Source organism: Mauremys mutica, chromosome 13 (genome assembly GCF_020497125.1).
Source record: "Mauremys mutica isolate MM-2020 ecotype Southern chromosome 13, ASM2049712v1, whole genome shotgun sequence".
NCBI lineage: Eukaryota > Metazoa > Chordata > Testudines > Geoemydidae > Mauremys > Mauremys mutica.
This window is the reverse complement of record NC_059084.1, coordinates 3,438,517-3,459,116: the sequence shown is the minus strand read 5'-3', so window position 1 is coordinate 3,459,116 and position 20,600 is coordinate 3,438,517. Positions and strand designations below refer to the sequence as shown.

Below are 20,600 nucleotides of genomic sequence, written 5' to 3'. Positions count from 1 at the left end.
TGTGCAGGGATCCTGTTTGGATCCAGGAGCGGGGCTGAGACCTTATGGTCCAGCCCCATTTTCCCAGATTCTTCGGTCTCACTCCAGTCTTTCTGCAGCTCATGTATACTGAGAAATTGTCTTCACTGAGCTGCCCCCAGAGCTGCCTAGACCTTTGTCCTGAGAAATTACAACAGGTCAGAGCCCAGGAGCATGCACTGCTCCTCCTGACCCCACAATCAAACAAATACCCAGAAGATCATCCAGCCTAATACTGAGCCCTGGGTTCCCGTCCCCTTCCCAGGCTGAGAACTGGTCATTGGTTCCTACCCTTTCATTCCCTTCGCTTCACCTGACACCTCTCACCCCAGAGCTGGCGCCTGTAAAAAGCCCCATGGGGGAGTTTACAAGGGTCAAGTCTGTGAGAGTCTCATTTACTCAGCACGTTGCTACAGGGCTCTGCCAGCCCAGCGGGGCTGCCATGTCGGGTGGGAATGTCTGAGGAGCAAAGTGTCTCTCCCTTTATGGGAAGTGGGTGACACCCAAAGCAGCGCCCTCGTCGCTGGTGGTCCCTCTGTAACGTACGCTGAGCTGGTGATTTATCGCTGAGGGAAGCAGGGCCTGCACCCCACTCCTCTCCTGGCTGGACGTAACACAGGAACTTCTGAACTCTAATCTACAATCCCAACATTTCAGGGACAGCTACAGGTGCCAAACAGGAGGAAGCCAATTGATTTCGGTGAAAACTGGAAAACCAGAAGGCAGAAATGGGGGACACATGGAGCCCCTTGTCCCTGGTTAGCTCGCACATTGGCTTCAGCTCGGTCAGTAACTGGCTTGAGATCGAAGAACTGGGTGATGACAGCCCATAAACACCTTCCACATTAACAGCTCAGCTCTGCCCAACATCCCAGGGCAGAGTAACATGCTGACACCCTCCATGACTTCTGTCCCAGGCAGAAAGAAAAGAAATAACCGTGGGGGAAATGGCAGGGCATGGTGAAAGGGGAGAATGGGGGGCACACTGAGCCCATGGCATGGGGTGGGAGAATGGGGAACCCCAGGTACAGGGGGAGATGGGCAGGGGGCACACAGAGCCACTGGCCTGTGGCAAAGGGAGGACGGGAGAATGACGTGGCGTTAGCAGGCAGCTGATCCATTTCTCGGTGGCGTCTGTGCAAGTGGCCATGCCCGATTGCTGTCTCTGGGGTGGATTCCGGCAGGACTCCTCCTTAGTTGGAGTGCAATGAAGCTGATGTAACACGCCCTGCCTGGGGGTGGTCCCCAGGCCACGCTGCCTTATCTCAGAGACAAACCCCAGCTCACTCCGCTCTGGGCTTCCCTGTCCTGGCCAGCCCAGGATCCAACCCAAAGCTGGTGGCACCCTCCCGAGGAGGTACCAGGGGGACAGGTGTAGTTCTCCCTGGTCTTAGCCTTCTGAGTCCTTCCTACCATCCATATCCTGATCTATGACCTGGAGGGGTCGTCCCCTTTCCTAGGGGAGGGGGAATTCAATTACCAGCTTCTCATAATCGCAGGACATTTCAGAAGCAAAGTCCCAACTAACTTTTTTCTCAGTTTAACCCTTCAGCTGGATGATGATTTACCCTCCTGACTGGGCACGTAAGGCATTTGCCCTGGGGAGGCTCCTTGCTGGGCTGGGTTAATGCTACGGGAAGGTCATGCACTGACTCTCCTCTTTCATCTCTGTGGTTCTTTCCTTTACCAGCCCCACGTCTGTTTCCTGGTTTTCTTGCACCCTTGGCGGCCTGCCAACTTCTCTGTCTGCGGCTCTGTCCCCGCAGTCTGGGAAATGAGTTCATGGATGGGGCTGCAGTGACCTCCGCTGGCCAGGCCAGTGGAGCCCAGGTCTGATGAGCTGGACCAAACTCACCCACTTCCTGATGGAGCAGCCGACAGGGAATTCCTGACCTGGCTCCCTGCCCCCTTCATCCTGTCTCTCTGTGCTGTCTGCACTGACCTGCGCTTCGGGGAGCAGAGCTCGAACAGGGGGTACAAGGCACAGGATTCTGGTGTAACACACGGCGTGTCTGTGAGACCCAGTGGCCCCAGAGCAGCTCCCCTGAGTCCTGCGGGTTCGACGCTGAGGCTCAGACTCTTGCTCCCTGGGCTGGCAGGAGCTGGGCGTTTTGCAGACGTGGCACCGTGACTTATAGGAGAGAACTAGTCTGGTGGGTCTGCCCTGGCCCAGTGATGGAGCAGCCTGATTAAACCCTATTCTCCTCCTGCAGGAGGCCTCTGGGCCTCACTGTGAGATGGGAGGGAGGAGAAGACACAGTGGTAAATGGAAGCCAAAGTACGATGAAAATGAAACGATTCGCAGCACCCCCGTTCCCCCCTGTTAAGCACCCGCCTTCTGCTCTGGGCAAGGTTGGATCCTGTAGTTACTCTGCTGGTCTGTGCTCTGGGACACGGAGGTGATGGGAGCAGGGAGCCCCGACCAGCTGTGGTGCTGGCTTGTGCCTTTCTTGTGATTCTGGACTCCGGCTGGAGCCTCCTGCCTCTGCTCAGCTGTGAAGAGGCAGGAGAAATTTGTGCAATTTCTGGCAATGCTTGAACTCACCCCTGACTGCAGAGTTCTGTGGCTCTTGTGCTGCTGAGCCAGCTGGCCTGTCCCATACCCAGGACTAAAGCTGCTGTTCCCATTGGGGATGGGGTTGGGGGGCAGGAATGCCCTGGAGCAATTCCCTAACATGTGCAGCTGTTTTAAAGTCCCATGTCTCAGGTGGGCCTGGGGGGGCAGAGCCCCCCTCCCCACACCGTGCAGGAGCTTCCTTAACCCCACCCGAGAGAAGTGTCTGTGAGTGAATAGATAATGTAGCGACTCATCTGTTCATTGCAGGTGTTATTTATAAGGTTCTTCATGGTTATAGTCAGTCTGGGAACCCTGTCTCTGTATCCAGCCGAGCCTGGAGACTCTGGTCGGGGCACACGGTTTATCTGGACACTAGGACGGTTCATGGTGTATTCACCACCCTTTGTGCTGGCTGGGCCTGGTTCGAATTTGGAGTTCTCTGGCCACCCACCCAGATCTGTCCTTGTAAAACCAAGTCACACACCAGGGTCGGATCTCCTGGCTTGGCCTCCCAGGTGGTGAGTGTACAGTCTGCAGGGACCAGGGGGGCCTTCGCACAAGCAGTGGGAGCTGAGCACCACCCAACTAGTTCATGTACCAGCCTGGGGGAACCCCACATCCAGAGGGTGTGGGCGACAAATGGGCATGTGCAGTTTCTGGAGATAAGTTGAAGCCACCTAAAAGCTGGGCCCGAGGTGTTTCCTGCAGCAGACTCTGCCCTGGGCCTGCTTTGGGTTGGACATTGTAGCCCACTGACCCATGGGCATCTTCTCCCAGCACCAATGGCCACTCTGCCCCTACAGCCCAGGTGGTCTGACATTTTCCAGAGACCCACAACATACAACACAACCTGCCTCCCTTTAGTGGCACCCAGGGGCTGCTGTTGGCAGAGGGAGGCCTGGCGGTGGGGGCCATTAGAGTCACCCTGCCAGAGAGCTGGAGGGAGCCGCGAAGGGCCCCAGAGCTGGTGCAGCCGTACAGAGCTTTCCGGCTGATGGCCCTGGCTTCTGGTGGACACTGCGAGCTCCACAATGTCTGGGGCCAGACCCCCTGCTGCTCTGTGTGGGGCAAAGGCCACTCTTTCCTCTGCCCCCGACAGAAGAATTTAGAGGCAGTTCCCTGGGCCCCCCACAGGAGTTGATGGCAGGAGGTTTGGATCTGGCCCATTGGGGCTGGTTCTCTTGGCAAGTCCCAGGCAGGCTGTGCAGAGTCTGGGGCCGGATGTGGGGTGGATGTTCATGGCTGGAGGGTGGGGAGTCAGTTTTTGAAAACTGATGAAACTTGCACTATGGCTGCAGAACCCAAAGCTCTTGTGTCACGGCCTTTGCGATGACACTTCCGAGACCTTTCACCTGGCTGCTGGGTACTCGCTGGAGTGTTTCATGGCAGACGTAATCGATCAAGCAGCTCAGAACCAGGGACCTATGCAAACAGGACGCCAGAAGCACAGAGATGAAAACACAGAGGAGCAGAGGCTGATGGAGCTTTAAGACTAGAAATGGGACAAAACCAAAACCAGACTCTCAAATTCTAACCCACGCGAATATTTGAAGGGGGCATGTTTTAATGCCGCCTCCATTTATTTATTAATGATCATCAGGATTATTTGTACAGTCTAGAGCACAGCGCTGAGATCTAGGCCCCATGGTGCCAGGTGCTGTACAAACACAGTATACGACACAATTCCCTGCCCTAAATAATTTACCATCGAACTAGCCAAGTCAGACAAAGGCAATTTCAAGATGGGAACGGAGGCCCTGAAGGACTCAGTGACTTCCCCAAGGTCACAGATAATTGAACGTCTCCTGGATCCCAATCCAGTGCTTTTAGCACAGATCTTCTTTCTCCTCTCAGCCAAGCTGGATCCAAATTAACTCCCAAAGCCAAATGCCAGCCTAGACCTAATCCAGATCCACCCTCTCCCTGTCCAGCCCATCTCTAATTAACAGATCAGGTGCCGGGAGTGGCCATGTGCCATCCCCCCACTGAGACATGTATTGAAGGAGCCTCTCTGGTAGCAGTCACAGCCAGGGACTAGCTCCAGAACAGGGGTCTCTGGGCCCAGCTTTCAGACGTCTTTGTGGAAAGTGTTTCTGAACGAGCAATATCTGGTAAATGCTCTGGTTTGGTGTTCGGGAGGGAGATTTCAATACTGTCAGGGAATTCCCTTCCCAAAGAGCAGCCCTCTGCCAGGGCCCCTCTCTCCACCCTTCAATACCCCAGCAGCCTTAGCCTGGATGCTTAAGCTCGTGGCAGTCAAAGGCTGGATTACGTGAGGCTTCACGAGAGAACACGGGTCACCAGCCGCTTCGCTGGGAGAAGTAAAATTAATGGTGGGGAAAAACAGTTGAGTCTGCAGAGAGTTGGAAGCAGGAAATGTCACTAACACAATCCACTTCCTTCTGCACTGGGGGACGGTCCAACCCTGAACCTCAAACTTCTCAGTATCTCTTCAGGCACCGGAGAGCTGGCAAAGGCTGCGGTGTTGAAAGGTCTCCCCTCTGGCAACAAAATGGCTCTGTCGACCCCTGTGTCTGGATTGTCTCTCCCATGCCTGGTGCTGCTGCTTCTCCTGGAGATCCCTGGTGAGTGTAGAACATAGACACTGCCCAGGCGGACACAAGCCGTCCAGTCTGCTCTCTTGCTGCTTGCAATGGAGGGAAATTCCAGATGCTCTAAACCCGGGGTCGGCGACCTTTCAGAAGTGCTGTGCTGAGTCTTCATTTACTCACTCTAATGTAAGATTTCGTGTGCCAGTCATACATTTTAACGTTTTTAGAAGGTCTCTTTCTAGAAGTCTATAATAGATAACCAAACAATTGTTGTATGTAAAGTAAATAAGGGTTTTAAAGTGTTGAAGAAGCTTCATTCAAAATTAAATTAAAATGCAGAGTCCCCTGGACCGGTGGCCAGGACCCGGGCAGTGTGAGTGCCACTGAAAATCAGCTCGTGTGCTGCGTTCAGCGTGTGTGCCATAGGAGGAGGAATAAAGGAGGAATAAACCCTTGTGTATTTTATATGGCAAGAGGAACTTTCTGCCCCCAGCTTGTGCTCAGCTTGTGCTCTGGAGTGTGAGAACCGGTCACAGTGTTGAAACTTGATCCCAGCTGGTGTCACTGCAGGGGCTGTTCTTCTTTTTATAAATGTCTGATCTTTTTGTAGAAATCTTACTGAGCAATTAGATTCAACAACATCCTGCAGCAGTGAATTCCACAGGTTGGTTAGAGCTGGGTTAAAAATATTTCTTTTTCTTCCTTTAAATCGTGTTGCTTTCAGACTTCATCAGGTGCCACGTCTGTGTGGGGCCATCCAGGGGCAAAATAACCCCCCGTTAATGGGCAGTAAGTGACACACCCAGAAGCTCCTTCTCTGTGGCTGGAGCAGCGCAGCAGCGGGGGCTCAGGGCCCTTCTCCCTGCTCGTGCCCCCGAGACTCTGTCCCTGCCCCGGCCCCCCCGCTCACGCTCAGCGCAACAGCTCCCTGGGCCCTGCCTGCTCCCGGGAGCCGGGGCGGAGCTCTGGAAACGCGGCTCCGGGGCAGCCTGCAGGGGTCGCTGTGGAACGACACAAAGTTACTCCCCGGGCAGCTAAAGCCCCTCCCCGGGCAGGGCCCGGCTCCAGGCAGGGCTGGGAGCAGGATCCACCCAGCGGGGCCGGGCGTGGGACTCAGCCCCCTGCTGCTGCGGGACGGGGGCTTGTCAGCCAGCATCGCCCAGCCTGGCCCGTTCTCTCCTTCCAGGGGCCCGGGCCCAGGAGTTCCAGCTGCTGCAGCCCCAGGGCGCCGTGTCGGTGTCAGCGGGAGAGACTCTCACTCTGAGCTGCTCTGTGAGTGGGAATGTTACAGCAGGACCCGTGAAGTGGTTCAAGGGCTCGGGCAGTGGCCGCCAGCTCGTTTATGACCCGAGGGGATCACTCCCCCGCCGGGTGACACGGGCTGTGAATGGCTCTGACACAGACTTCACCATCCGCATCAGTGACACCCGCCCCGAGGACGCCGGGATCTATCGCTGTGTGAAGTTTAAGAAGGGGTCGAGAGGGGATGTGGAGATCAGCTCCGGCACTGGCACGGCCGTGTCTGTGCACAGTGAGTGCGAGCTCCCCCCGCCACACGCCCCTCCCCACCGGGGGCTGGTAACCGGGCGGGGAACAACCCAGCTCAGTCCAGACACTGACCGGGGAGCTGCGCTTCCCACCGGGACTGCGGCAAAGCGGGACCTGGGTTGAGACCAGCACCTGTATGGGGGGGGGCGTGTGCTGTGGATTTTAGTAGGGTGTGGTGGGGAGAAGAGGGAGAAATTTCTGTTCTAGCCCCAGGGGTCTCTGCCCCCCAATGAAAACGAAGTGCCGGGTGCGCCCGGGTGTGCAGTGGGGGGTGACTGGCTGGGTGGTGCATTTGGTGGTTGGGGGGGGGGGTCAGGTGTTGGGTTGAAGCTGCTGCCTGAGGCTCCCTAAACCCAACGACTCCTCTCGCTAGTCAGGGCCGGCTTGGCCATGGGGGCTGGAACAATTTTTATATTTGGGTTGCTGAGCCTTTGAATCAAACAGTAAACCCTGGATATAATGGAATCCACTTCAAGCTAGGGGTGCGGCAGCATCCCCAGCTCCCCTACTTCCAGCACCTATGGGCCTGGTCTGAGGCCGGCCAGCCGCTTTTGGTGGAGACGGTTGCCAGGCAGAGCGGGGCTGGCCCTGCTGGGTTCAGCTGGCACACCGCTGTTCACCTGTCTGACCTGCAAGCTCCGTGCTGAGCCGTGGTGAAGTGCAGTGTCCTCTGAGCCGTGCCAAGGGGATGTTTGGGAGCCTGCAGATCTGTCAGTGTGTGTGTGTGTGGGGGGTGCGCGCGTGTGCCGGGGGCCGGGGGCAGGTGGGGGCAGGCACTGGGATGTGCTCACAGGAACTAACACAAACTCCCCACTGAATTCCTGTCCATTGGCTGATCTGATATATTTACACTGCAGATCAAATCTCCACTACAGGGTCTGGGCTGTTTTCCAGCCCCGCTCTCTGGATCGGGCTCTTCCTGGAGAAGGTGCTGATTGCTGCCTTCCTCCTCTTCCTCTTCCTGAGAAGCAAAGGGTAACCAGGTAACTGCTGCTTTTCTGTGATTATCACTGGGCAGAGCTCCCGCAGAAAGGGGGCTAGAGAGAACCGCATTTCATGCTGCAGCCCAGGAGCAGAGCAGGAAGCCTTAAAGCCTCATAGGGAGTCAGGGTTGTGGGGTTGGGTGTCTCTGGGGCTGCTCATAGGCTCCAGCCCCTCCCAGTTCAGTTCCAGCTCAGATCACTAGTGACCTGGTGGTTTTCTGATGGTCCCAGCCCTGTTCCTAGTGACATTAACTGGTGACATCACCAGGTGACCATCTCCCTGGGCACTAACTGCTGCCCTTACCAGGCATCAGAGACCCCAAGGATTGGGTACACGGGGCGGATGATTTGCTCTGCCCCATAGAGTGGGTCCTGCTGGCTCAGGGTGAGCTCCATGGCGAGCTGGCGGGCCGGGCCAGGCCTTCCATTGCCGTCTGCACCTCAGACACATTCAAGGCCCTTCATTCTCAGTGTTTATTTTGTTTACAATTTGCCAGGAATTTATCAGTGTTTGTTACAAGACTAAAAAACCGAGAGCAAATCAGTGCAGAAAATCACTTCACAGTTTTCAGGCTGAATATTGGGGTTGATATTCAGGGATGGGGAAAAGAATAAAAGCAACAAAGAAAAAAGTCACAGTACTGAGAGTAAAGGGAATTTAATGCTGTGGTTTATTTCAGATCCCTCCGCACCCACATTGTGCCCTGGTGAGTGAGTGTGTGTGTGTGTGTGGGGGGGCTTCTGTCTGAGGCTTATTGCCTCTTACCTAGTCCCCCCGTCTCCCCTCCAGCACTGTCTGGACCTCCCAGCTGGCAGGATGATTAACGGCATGGTGGCAGGATTCTGGTAGCCGTGCTGGTCCCAGGCTATTAGAGAGACCAGGTCGGGGAAGTGATCTCTTTTTTTGGACCAACTTCTGTTGGTGGATGGTACCTCACCTACCTTGTCTCTCTCATTAACAATATGGACACAGGTGCACACGCGTGAGTGTGTACGTTTGTATCTTTCACTGCACAGCCAAACTTCCTTACACATTTACACTTGTACTAACTTATTACCACATCTATGTCATGTAATGTAATGAATTGGATGTTTTTAACAAGATCTGTATTTTCCTGTCCTTGAGTTGCCCAAAGTTCGGTGACAATCATTAAAAACCCAACAGTAGCTTCTGTAAAACAAAGAATTTTTCAGTAAAAATCAATAAAACTGAAAACAAAGGGCCATAATCACATTCAGCTCCTGTGCTCCTCACACGCAGCCTCCTCCCGACACACTCCCTCCATCTGGAAAATGCGTCCCGGGTTCCGCTGGGGCAGGTTTCCCCAGGGAGGCGGTCCAGGGACCTGATGAGCTCTGGAATCCCTGCCCCAAACAGCCAGGCGGGTCAGGGGAGCCCTGCAGGGGCCAGGGACACACAGGGGATCAGTTCCCCTTTATCTCATGTTAGGTGCATTGTCCCAGCCATGTCGCTGCTGAAAATCCTGCCCCAGGGTATTCACCCCCCAGAACAAGGGTCCCACTCCAGCCCGAGGGCCCGGCATTCCCGGGTCCCTGACCCTCTCCTGCGCCGGGTCTGTACAGAGGGTCCCAGCGACCCGTTCCTGGCTCTGGACCGGATTCCTTAGTTCCAGAGCCCTGTGACTGCGGTTAACCAGCCTCCCCTGGCATTGCCGCCCAGGTCCCCGGATCTGTGCCCCAAAGACACAAACCCCCAGCTCGTTCCATCCTGCTCAGCCTGATCCTCAGCCCAGAGCTGGTGGCACTGTCCCTCGGGGAACACCACAGATACAGCTTGAATCCACTCCAGCATCGCTCTCCTCTGGGCTTCCTAATACTCATGCCCCGGTCCGGACCGCTGACCTGGAGGGACCCTCCTCTTTCTAGGGAGGGGGGAATTCAGGTACCAGCTTGTCACAGTCACTGGAAATTCAGGAGCGTCAGAGGCCCGAGTAAATCTCCCCTCGGTTAGACGTGCAGCGTGGGATGACTGCTCCCCGACACCCCCAGCTCAGGGCGTGATGGGGGCTGACATGGAGCCTATTACAGCAGCTTGCCTCGGGGGGGCTCCTCCCTGGGCCGGGTTAATGCTCAGGGAAGGGTCATTGACCGACTCTCCTCATTCACCTGTTGGATTCTTTCCTTTTGCAGCCCCTGGTCCATTTCCCGGTTTTCTCGCACTGTCGCCACCTGCCAACTTCTGTCTGCAGCCTCTGTCCCCCCAGTGCAGGAAACGAGTCCCTGGATGGTGGAGCTGCAGTGACCCCTGCTGGCCAATCAGATGGAGCCCAGGCTTCGGAAAGCGAAGTTTAAGGGGTGACCGGGTTACAGTCTATAAGTTCCTACGTGGCTCGGGGAACAAATATTTCATAATGGGCTCATCAGTCTGGCAGATAAAGGTCTGACACACGATGCAATGGCTGGAAGTTGAAGCCAGACAAATGTTGAGAGGAAATGAAGCCTAATGGTGAGAGTCAGTAACCAATGGAACAATTAGCCAAGAGTCATGGATTCCCCATCTATGACCATTTTTAAATCCAGACTGGCTGTTCCTCTAAAGGATCTGCTCTAGGGATTATCCAGGGGAAGTTCTCTAGCCTATGCTATAGGTCAGATTAGAGGAGAACAACGGTCCCTTCTGGCCTGGGAATTCAGGAATCTCTGGGACGTACCCACCACTCAATCCTGCCTGCTGACGAAAGAGGCACTGGAAGGACTCCTGCTACTCTGGACTCTGTCTGAAGCCTCCTGCCTCTGCTCAGCTCTGCAGAGGCAGGAGATGGTTGTGTAATAATTTCTGTCTGACAATAAACCACCCTGGCGATGCTTGAACTCACCCCAGACGTGCAGAGTCCTTTGGCTGATCTGCCCCTGAGCCGGCCGGCCCGTCCCACGGCAAGGAAAACATCCAGCTTCTCTTTGTGGCTCTGTTGGGGCAGGGGGAGAGGGAGAGGAGACCTTCAGGGAGCATTTCCTGCCTTCCTACCATGTGAGTTGGGATGGGTTGAAGTCCCACATCCTGGAAGATGCTGGGATCAGAAGGCCCCTGTCAAGCTGTCATGTGGGCAGCTGGGGCAAGGGCCAGCTGTGTGCCGGGGGAGCTGTGAGCTGGGTGCCTAGAGCCAGCTGTGTGCTGGGGGAAGGGGACAGGACCCCGCTGTGCAGGGAAGGGTGGGGGACAGATACTGGGTATCGGGAGCCATTGCTGTGACCTGGTTCAAAAATGGGGCCCAGCCCCCCAGCCTCGGGTTCTCCCTGCACACGGGAGCGTCTCCTACGGTGTGTCCAGAACATCTGGAGCCTTTTTGGAGCAGCCCAGGGTTTATCTGGCCCCTCTGCAGTTAGCAGGTTTAACCGCTCCCCTCCCTCCACCCTGCTCTGTCCTATTTAACCTCCTTTTGGAGAGTCCCTTTTCCGGAGCTGGTTTCCCATTGTCCTTTATCATTTCTTGCCCGGAAAACAAAAGTCCCATCCAAGAGCCAGATCTGCCTCCCTGGCCCCTACCGGGGGGAGTGTGAAATCAGCCGATGCCGGTGGCTTTGGCACAAGCAGTTGGGAGCTGAGCACCCTGCGCCCCAGTCGAGGGGCAGAACCGGGGAGCTGCCCGTAGAGAGGGGGAGGCAGAGGTGAGGTGTGAGTGGGGATAGTGGCGGACACAATTTAAAGGTTCTGGAGTCCTGCAGCGGGGTTCAGGGCTGGCACTCAGGAGACAAAGGAGTTTGGATCTAGAGTGACTCTGGCTGTCATGGCGTAGGATGCTCTGTAATAGCAGCTGGAGACTGTTCCAGCAGAGAGCTGCCCCTGAGCTTCCGGCCGACTGGGACGGCCAGCTTGGGCAGTGCCTGGTTGGTGGCAGGAGACCTGTCAGGCTTCAGGACCCAAGGGAAAGGCTGCTGCAGCTGGTGCCCAGGGGAGCTCTGGGCAGGGCAGGAAGGCAGGGCCTGGGGCAGACAAGTGAAGAGGGCAGAGAGCTGCTGGAGCTGAATGGCTTTCTGGGGTGGGCAGGCGGGAGCGGAGAGCCCAGCGCCCCAGCTGTGTTAGCGAGAGAACGGGGGCAGGAGCTGTAGGTGCTGGCAGTGAACGCCTGGAGCCAGCTGCCTGCAGGAGGGTGGGGAGAGGCTCTAGCTGAGAGGGATCTGCCCTGAGCCTGCAAGCAGCTGGGGCAAGGGCCAGCTGTGTGCCAGGGGAGCTGTTAGCTGGGCACCTAGAGCCAGCTGTGTGCTGGGGGGAGGGGCCAGGAGCCAGCTGTGCAGGGGGATGAGCTGGGGAGAGGCATTCTGGACACTGCCCAGAGCAGGTTCAGGCGCCGTCTCTCTGCAGCATGGCGAGGGAGCCTGGCACCCCACTGCCCAGTGCCCTGCCTGCCCAGGGGAAGCTCTGGGGTGGTTTTGCTGAGCCCAGGCCTGTGTGAGAAGGGGAGAAGTTGGCGGCGAGTCTCATACAGCAGCCAGCCCCCAGCCTCTGCCCTGTGCCCTGGGGAAGAGTCAGGTGTCTCCAGGAGATATAAATGGTGGTAGAAATAGGAGGGGAACGTTACCCCATGTAACCCCCCCTCCTCAGTTTCACCTCTGTGGGGCGGGACAGGGGCTGACGGTTTGTGGCCGAAGGCTGGTGTTGGGCCTGTTTGAAGTAATGAATGTTTCAAAACGGCAGCAAAACCAAAAGCTCTTGTGCTTTGACCTGAGCAATTAAACTGGGGGAAACCATCCACTTCAGAAAGCGCCTGGCCTCTGCGGGCCCCTCATGGTATTTCTCTGCCCCTTTTTCTTTATCTATAAGCTCTGGGCATTTGCATGAAAGCAGGAACTGTGTCACTTTAAGAGGTCCTGGACGGTAGCTGCTTCTTCCACACGCACGTGCGGCATTTGATCGGGGAGGCCAGGAGAACTGTGATGGGAATGGGGGTTGGGCCCGATGATCCTGGCCCAAACCCAACCCCAACCCCCGTTCCCGGCCGATCTCCTCAGTGAAAGGAAATAAGCAAAAGGAGACACAGTCACGGGGAACGGCAGGAATTTGTTCCTCAGCTTTTCCAGAGTTGTCTGGCCAGTGGTCGCTGCTCTTTAACGAGCTGGGCCCAGCAGCTCCTCCAGGCTCCACATCACTTGCTGCTGTGTTGTACCCCCAGCCGGGGGCTGTTAGCAGCTCTGAGGGGCTCCCTGCAGGCCAGCTCTGCAGAAGGGAGGTCACAGCAATGCCGGCTGGGTGGCTCTGCTGTGTGACGTGGGTATGTTGAGTGGCGTGTGTCCGTTCATGGACTGGGGGGAAACAGAGGGGTGCTGTGCAGAAAGGCCCCTGGGAAAGTGTTTGAGGCAGAGTCAGTGCTGCCGGGCTTGGCAGCAACATACAAATAAATGGTCCCTGCCCCAAAGAGCCTAGAGTCCGAGAACAGCAGTGCAATGGGAATGGCTCGGGGAGAGGGACACAGTCAGAGAGAGACAATTCCTATATCTGTGTTCACACTAGCAATTCGGTTGTTATACGCTGATGACTAGCTCTGTCTGCCCCGAAACACAGGCATCATCCCTTGTCTGATTTCATGCTCCAGCCATTAAACCCGCTGAACTGCATCCAAAGAGCCCATCACCTGGCTGCTGGGTACTCGCTGGAGTGTTTCATGGCAGACGTCACTGATCAAGCCGCTCAGAACCAGCACCTGTGCAAACATGACACTAGAAGCACAGAGATCCCTTGGTGCTGCTGTAGGTTTGGGGTCAGATGATTCAGCTGGCAAAGGAAAAACATCACAGCAGAAAGCACCGAAGACGTGTGTGATTCAGTTTGGGTGCCTGCCCTGCTCCCTGTGATCTCATTTGGGAGAGATGGAGTTCTTCACAAACTGACCCAGAGTGAAAACACAGAGGAGCGGAGGTTGATGGAGCTTTAAGACTAGAAATGGGACAAAAACAAAAACAGACTCTCAAATCCTAACCCACGTGAATATTGGAGGGGGACATGGTTTAATATCGGCCTCCATTTATTTATTAATGATCATCACACACCGCCGAGATCTAGGCCCCACGGTGCTAGGTGCTGTACAAACACAGTGTAAGAGACAATTCCCTGCCCTAAATAATTTCCCATCTGTCATAAATGAAGGAGGGGGGCTGGGAGTAGCTCCCTTTTATGGACACTCAGCCAGCCAGTTAGCTATGAAATCCCTGTTAGTAGCTGTTCTTGTATTTGCTTTACCTGTAAAAGGTTAAAGAAAAGCCCACAGGTAAAAAGAAGGGAGTGGGCACCTGACCAAAAGAGCCAATGGGAGCACTAGAACTTTTTAAAATTGGGAAACAACTTCCTCTTGTCTGTGTGTTGTGGTTTTCCAGGAAAGGGGAACAGGGCAGCACTTATGCTGTGAGAAGCTAAAGTCCAGGTATGAAAATCATCAGATCAGCCCTAGAGATTGCTTATCTGAAACCCCAGCTATGTAAATAAGTCAGGGAAGGTCTAGGAAGACGTGATCAGGGTTATTTCTTTTATTTCTTATTGGTTTGTGGACTCCTCTGTGCTAACCCCAGGTGCTTTTTGTTTTGCTTGTTGTAACCTTTAAGCTGAACCACAAGCTAAAGATCCAGCAAAAGCCTTAGTTCCAGATGTATTTTCTTTCTTTTTGTTTTTAATAACATTTACCTTTTTTAAGAACAGGATTGGATTTTTGTGTCCCTAAGAGGTTTGTGCATGTTGTTTAACTAGTTGGTGGTAACAGCTGATTTCCTTTGTTTTTTGTTCTCAGCTCTTCCCCGGAGGCTGGGTGAAAGGGCTTGAGGGTCCCGACAGGAAGAAATTCCAAACTGTGTCTTTCTGGGTTCCCAAAGGGTTTTTTTTGCATTTGAGTGGGGGCAGCATCTACCCATCCAAGTTCAGAGAGAAGCTGTAAACTTGGGAGTTTAATACCAGCCTGGAGTAACCAGTATTAATTTTTAGAATCCTTGCAGGCCCCCACCTTCTGCACTCCAAGTGCCAGAGTGGGAACTCAGCATGACACCATCGAACTAGCCAAGTCAGACAAAGGCAATTTCAAGATGGGAACGGAGGCCCTGAAGGACTCAGCGACTTCCCCAAGGTCACAGATAATTGAACATCTCCTGGATCCCAGTCCAGTGCTTTTAGCACAGACGTTCTTTCTTCTCTCAGCCAAACTGGATCCAAACTAACTCCCAAAGGCAAACTCCAGCCTAGACCTAATCCAGATCCACCCTCTCCCTGCCCAGCCCATCTCTAATTAACAGATCAGGTGCCGGGAGTGGCCATGTGCCGTCCCCCCACTGAGACTTGTATTGAAGGAGCCTCTCTGGTAGCAGTCACAGCCAGGGACTAGCTCCAGAACAGGGGTCTCCGGGCCCAGCTTTCAGACGTCTCTGTGGACAGTGTTTCTGAACGTGCAGTGGCTGGGAAATGCTCTGGTTTGGTGTTCGGGAGGGAGATTTCAACACTGTCAGGGAATTCCCTTCCCAAAGAGCAGCCCTCTGCCAAGGCCCCTCTCTCCACCCTTCTATACCCCAGCAGCCTTAGCTTGGATGCTTAGGCTCATGGCAGTCAAAGGCTGGATTACGTGAGGCTTCACGAGAGAACACGGGTCACCAGCTGCTTCGCTGGGAGAAGTAAAATTAAGGATGTGAAAAAACGAGTCTGCAGAGAGATGGAAGCAGGAAATGTCACTAACACAATCCACTTCCTTCTGCATTGGGGGATGGTCTGATCCTGAACCTCACACTTCTGCAAAACGTCTGTTAGTCTATAAGGTGCCACAGGATTCTTTGCTGCTTTCACACTTCTCAGTATCTCTTCAGACAGTGGAGAGCTGGCAAAGGCTGCGGAGTTGAAAGGTCGCCCCTCTGACAACAAAATGGCTCCGTCGACCCCTGTGTCTGGATTGTCTCTTCCATGCCTGGTGCTGCTGCTTCTCCTGGAGATCCCTGGTGAGTGGAGAACATAGACACTGCCCAGGCAGGCACAAGCCGTCCAGTCTGCTCTCTTGCTGCTTGCAACGGAGGGAAATTCCAGATGGTCTAAACCCAGGGTCAGCAAACTTTCAGAAGTGCTGTACTGAGTCTTCATTTACTCATTCTGATTTAAGGTTTCATGTGCCAGTGATACATTTTAACATTTTTAGAAGGTCTCTTTCTAGAAGTCTATAATATATAACTAAACTATTGTTGTATGTAAAATAAATAAGGTTTTTAAAATGTTGAAGAAGCTTCATTTAAAATGAAATTAAAATGCAGAGCCCCCTGGACCAGTGGCCAGGATCCAGGCAGTGTGAGTGCCACTGAAAATCAGCTCGCGTGCCGCGTTCAGCGTGCGTGCCATAGGTTGCTGATCCCTGCTCTAAAAGGAGGAATAAACCCTTGTGTATTTTATATGGCAAGAGGAACTTCCTGCCCCAGCTTGTGCTCTGGAGTGTGAGAACCGGTCACAGTGTTTAAACTTGATCCCAGCTGCGTCACTGCAGGGGCTGTTCTTATTTTTATAGAGGTCTGATCTTTTTGTAGAAATCTTACTGAGTAATTAGATTCAAGAATATCCTGCAGCAGTGAATTCCACAGGTTGGTTAGAGCTGGGTTAAAAATATTTCTTTTTCTCCCTTTAAATCGTGTTGCTTTCAGACTTCATCGGGTGCCACGTCTGTGTGGGGCCATCCAGGGGCAAAATAACCCCCCGTTAACGGGCAGTGAGTGACACTCCCAGAAGCTCCTTCTCTGTGGCTGGAGCAGCGCAGCAGCGGGGGCTCAGGGCCCTTCTCCCTGCTCGTGCCCCTGAGGCTCTGTCCCTGCCCCGGCCCCCTGCTCACGCTCAGCGCAACAGCTCCCTGGGCCCTGCCTGCTCCCGGGAGCCGGGGCGGAGCTCTGGAAACGCGGCTCCGGGGCAGCCTGCAGGGGTCGCTGTGGAACGACACAAAGTTACTCCCCGGGCAGGCAAAGCCCCTCGCTGGGCAGGGCCCGGCTCCAGGCAGGGCTGGGAGCAGGATCCACCCAGCGGGGCCGGGCGTGGGACTCAGCCCCCTGCTGCTGCGGGACGGGGGCTTGTCAGCCAGCATCGCCCAGCCTGGCCCGTTCTCTCCTTCCAGGGGCCGGGGGGAGCCAGGAGTTCCAGCTGCTGCAGCCCCAGGGCGCCGTGTCGGTGTCAGCGGGAGAGACTCTCACTCTGAGCTGCTCTGTGACTGGGCTCGCTCCAGTAGGACGCGTGACGTGGTTCAAGGGCTCGGGCAGTGGCCGCCAGCTCGTTTATGCACAGACGGGATCACTCCCCCGGGTGACGCGGGCTGTGAGTGGCTCTGACACAGACTTCACCATCCACATCAGGGACACCCGCCCCGAGGACGCCGGGATCTATCACTGCGTGAAGTTTAGGAAGGTGTCGGGAGGTGATGAGGAGTTCAGATCCGGCGCTGGCACGGCCGTGACTGTGAGCGGTGAGTGCGAGCCCCCCCCGCCACACGCCCCTCCCCACCGGGGGCTGGTACCCGGGCGGGGAACAACCCAGCTCCGCCCAGACACTAACCGGGGAGCTGCGCTTCCCACCGGGACTGCAGCAAAGCGGGACCCGGGTTGAGACCGGCACCTGTAGTGGGGGGGGCGGTGGATTGTGGGTTTCAGGGGGATGGGGAGAAGAGGGAGAAATTTCTGTTCTAGCCCCAGGGGTCGCTGCCCCCCAATGAAAAGGAAGTGCCAGGTGCGTGTGCAGTGGGGGGTGACTGGCCGGGTGGGTGCATTGGGGGGGGGGTGTTGGGTTGATTCTTCTCACTCGGTCCCCCCAGAAGGCGCTGGCGGGGGATGGGGCGGGGGAGCCCTGCCGCCCTTCGCAGCCTCCAGCCGAACCGGCTGCGACTCCTCACACTCACCCACGCGGGTGAATCGCTCCCAGCACCGGGGGGTTTCTCCTCCCCTCCGAGTGCCCGGGGCAGCCCCATGGAGACAGGGAGCGAGGACCAGGCAGGCTGGGGCAGCTGCACAGAGTTTGTGCTTCCTTGGCAGAACTGAGCTGCGGCCAGACCCAGTCCTGGGGTGAATCTACTCGACCCCCGCCCCCATCCCCCGCAGGGCTCTGGCTGGGGGCACAGGGCTCGGCTGCAGCCATGGGGTTACTGGGATGTTTTTCTTCCTTTCCTATGACCCTTCCCCACCCCCAGCAAGGACCCTCCTCGTAGCCTTGTGTCCCCCCCCCCCACTTTGCATTAGCTCAGGGGCAGGGGCTGGGGCTCCCCTGCTCTCAGGCTGTCCCTGTGGGGAGGTGGGGCCCGTGGGGCGGGGGATGGGCTCTCAGTCGCAGAGGGATCTGACTGATAAACGCTTCTCCCTGCAGCCAGACCGTCGGCCCCGTCCGTGTCCGGCCCCCCAAGCAGGGCAGAGCCGGGTCCCCCGGTGACTTTCACCTGCACGTCAGGAGGATTCTCCCCCAGAGACATCGCTGTGACCTGGCTCAAAAATGGGATCAGACTCCCAGACCCCCAGACCCGGGTTCTCCCTGCACAGGAGAGCGTCTCCTATAACATGTCCAGCACCGTGGGGCTGAGCCTGACCCCAGGAGATGCCCGCTCCCAGCTCACCTGTCAGATAGAGCACAGCACCTTACTGGATCCCCTGCGTGCGACTTACAACCTCAGCGATGCCCTGCGAGGTAGGAGCCCAGCTGGGGCTGAGCGCTGGGGGCTCCGCACTGGGGGGGGGGTGAGGGGGCTGTGATGGACCCATCACCCTTGGGGTCCCTTTCGGGTGGGTATTTTGTGGGGGTCGGACACTGAAATCCAGATTTGGGTCCAGTCTCTGCCCCGTGCCCGTCTCTCACCCTCAGGCCCTTAGAACGCAGAGCCCCTTCCCTGGGGCAGGAAGTGCCCTGCTCCGGCCCAGAGGGGTCGGGGTGTGTGTGGAGGGTGTTTGTCCTGGTCTGATCCCCGGTCAGATCCCACCCCCCAGCTGAAGTTACCCAGCCCGCTGTGCGGTTTGTCCAGGGGGGAAGGGGAGGGAAAGTGCGGACGTGGGGAACATTTTTTCCCCTCTGCTAATTCTGGTGGTTTTAAAAGAATTTCCCTGAGCCTCCCCCAGCTGGGAAGGGCCTGGATAAAGAAGAGATTCCAGCAAGAGCTGAACGTGCTCCAGGGAGGGCCCTGGGTGCGGGGGTGGATGGACATGGCTCAGTGGGAAGGTCAGTCTGTCCAGCCCAGGAATTTCCCTCTAACTCAGCAGGAAAAGGAGAATTTCTGTAGATGCCGAGCGCAGGGTATTTGTGTTCTCAGTTCCACCCAGGCTGCGAGTGGGCACTGCCCCAGCGGCGCCCGTCACACTGAACGCGTCTGTGACGTTCACCTGCCGCGCGGAGGGGTTTTACCCGAAGGACGCGAGTCTCACCTGGCTGGAGAACGGAAATGAGATGGATCTGGGAAAACCCGCCCCCCTGGCTGAGAATCCAGACGGGACGTACACACTCCAGAGCTCCCTGGAGGTCAAAGCAACTGAGCAGAGGAGTCAGTCTGCGTTCACCTGTCAGGTTGTGCACAATTCCCAGCCCCCCGTCAATGCCAGCGAGATGCTGAGATTTTCCCAGCCACCTCCTGAGCCAGGCAAAGATCCCACTTCATGTGATGCGGGTAAATGTGCAGCCGAACCCTCCCCTGCACTGCTGGGAAATGCCAGGTCTGTTCTGCAGAACCCAGGGGCCATTTCAGCCCATCTCTGCCAGGGGAGCCCCTCAGTGTAACAGCCACTCTTTTATTCCAGGATTATCGCTGGGCTCGGCTCTCCTGGGGCCCGTGGGCGGAGCGGGAGGGGGAAGGTGGGGGGCAGGAAATGTCACTGGCCGCACTCTGTGCCCAGGTCAGATGCTCTGTGCAGCCCTGCAGGGTGTGACTGTCCCTAGAGAGGGGCTGGAACATGGTCACTCCTGCAGAGCTGGGGATCCCAGGACCCCGACACTGCTCGGTGATTTGAGGCTTTTGGGTAAAAGTGCAGGTGGCTCCTGAGTCCTTATTCTCCTGCTCTGCGAAGCTCGAGGTCTCCACTGTAGAGTCTGGGCTTCCCTGGGGCCAGCCAGCAGCGTGTGGATACAGCTGCCAGGCAGAGCTGGGCAAACGCTGCTGGGGCCATTTGCCAACCCACGGTTCACAGATAGGAACTGGCCAAGCCCCATGGAAGGCCAGTTTCCTCGGAGCCCATAAAGGTGCGTGTGAGCCAGGGCGGGATGGCTGGGAACCAGCAGTTCTCTTGTCCGCGGGGGGTTTCTGTCCATTGGCTGATCTGATTTACACTGCAGGTCAGAGCCCGTTCTCCAGCCCAGCTCTCTGGATCGGGCTCTTCCTGGAGAAGGTGCTGGCTGCCGCCTTCCTCCTCTTCCTCTTCCTGAGAAGTAAACAGTAACCAGGTAAATGCAGCTTTTCCGTGAGTTCCCTTGGGAGCCAGAGGGAGCGGATTGCAATGCTGCAGCCCAGGAGCAGAGCAGGAAGCGTTGAAGGCTCATAGGGAGTCAGTGTTGTGGGGTTGGGTGTCTCTGGGGCTGCTCATAAGATACAGACCCTCCTAGTTTGATGCCAGCCCAGATCACTAGTGGTTTTTTCAGGGCCCCAGTCCAGTTCCTAGAGCCCACATGGCCCCATCCCCAGGTGACCATCTCCCTGGGCACTAACTGCTGCTCTCACCGGGCATCAGAGCCCCCAAGGATTGGGTGCAAGTGGGAAATGAATGGCTCGGCCCCATAGAGTTGGTCCTGCTGGCTCAGGGTGAGCTCCATGGCGAGCTGGCGGGGCTGGCCAGGCTTTCCAGCACTGGCTGCGCCTCCGTCACAGAGAAGCCCCTTTGCTCCTCTCCTGCCCACATGCAGCCTCCTCCCCACACGCTCCCTCCATCTGGAAAATGCCTCCCGGGTTCCGCTGGGGCAGGTTCCTCGGGGGACGCAGTCCAGGGCCCTGGTGAGCTCCGGAATCCCTGCCCCAAACAGCCGGGCGGGTCGGGG

At 56.4% G+C, this 20,600-nt stretch overlaps 1 protein-coding gene and 1 long non-coding RNA gene across 2 annotated transcripts; both read left to right on the top strand.

Annotated features, from left to right (window-relative positions):
• Window positions 1-7,526: 7,526 nt before the first annotated feature.
• On the top strand, window positions 7,527-10,494 carry LOC123348914. The gene is made up of 2 exons (XR_006573282.1): window positions 7,527-7,658; window positions 9,810-10,494. It is a non-coding gene; the product is annotated as an uncharacterized LOC123348914 (long non-coding RNA).
• Window positions 10,495-14,353: 3,859 nt separating this feature from the next.
• Window positions 14,354-20,008, top strand: LOC123348284 (signal-regulatory protein beta-1-like). The gene is made up of 5 exons (XM_044985792.1): window positions 14,354-15,577; window positions 16,726-17,070; window positions 17,961-18,275; window positions 18,892-19,242; window positions 19,905-20,008. Exons 1-5 carry the CDS (start codon window positions 15,505-15,507, stop codon window positions 20,006-20,008), a joined length of 1,188 nt encoding a protein of 395 aa, XP_044841727.1. The 5' UTR covers window positions 14,354-15,504.
• The last annotated feature ends 592 nt before the right edge of the window (window positions 20,009-20,600 follow it).

Bases quoted from the DNA above. Each gene is read 5' to 3' on its own strand.
- LOC123348284 (XM_044985792.1), top strand. From the start codon at position 15,505: ATGGCTCCGTCGACCCCTGTGTCTGGATTGTCTCTTCCATGCCTGGTG. The intron at 17,071-17,960 runs GTGAGTGCGAGC...TTCTCCCTGCAG, and splicing joins CACGGCCGTGACTGTGAGCG to CCAGACCGTCGGCCCCGTCC. The intron at 19,243-19,904 runs GTAAATGTGCAG...TTTACACTGCAG, and splicing joins TCCCACTTCATGTGATGCGG to GTCAGAGCCCGTTCTCCAGC.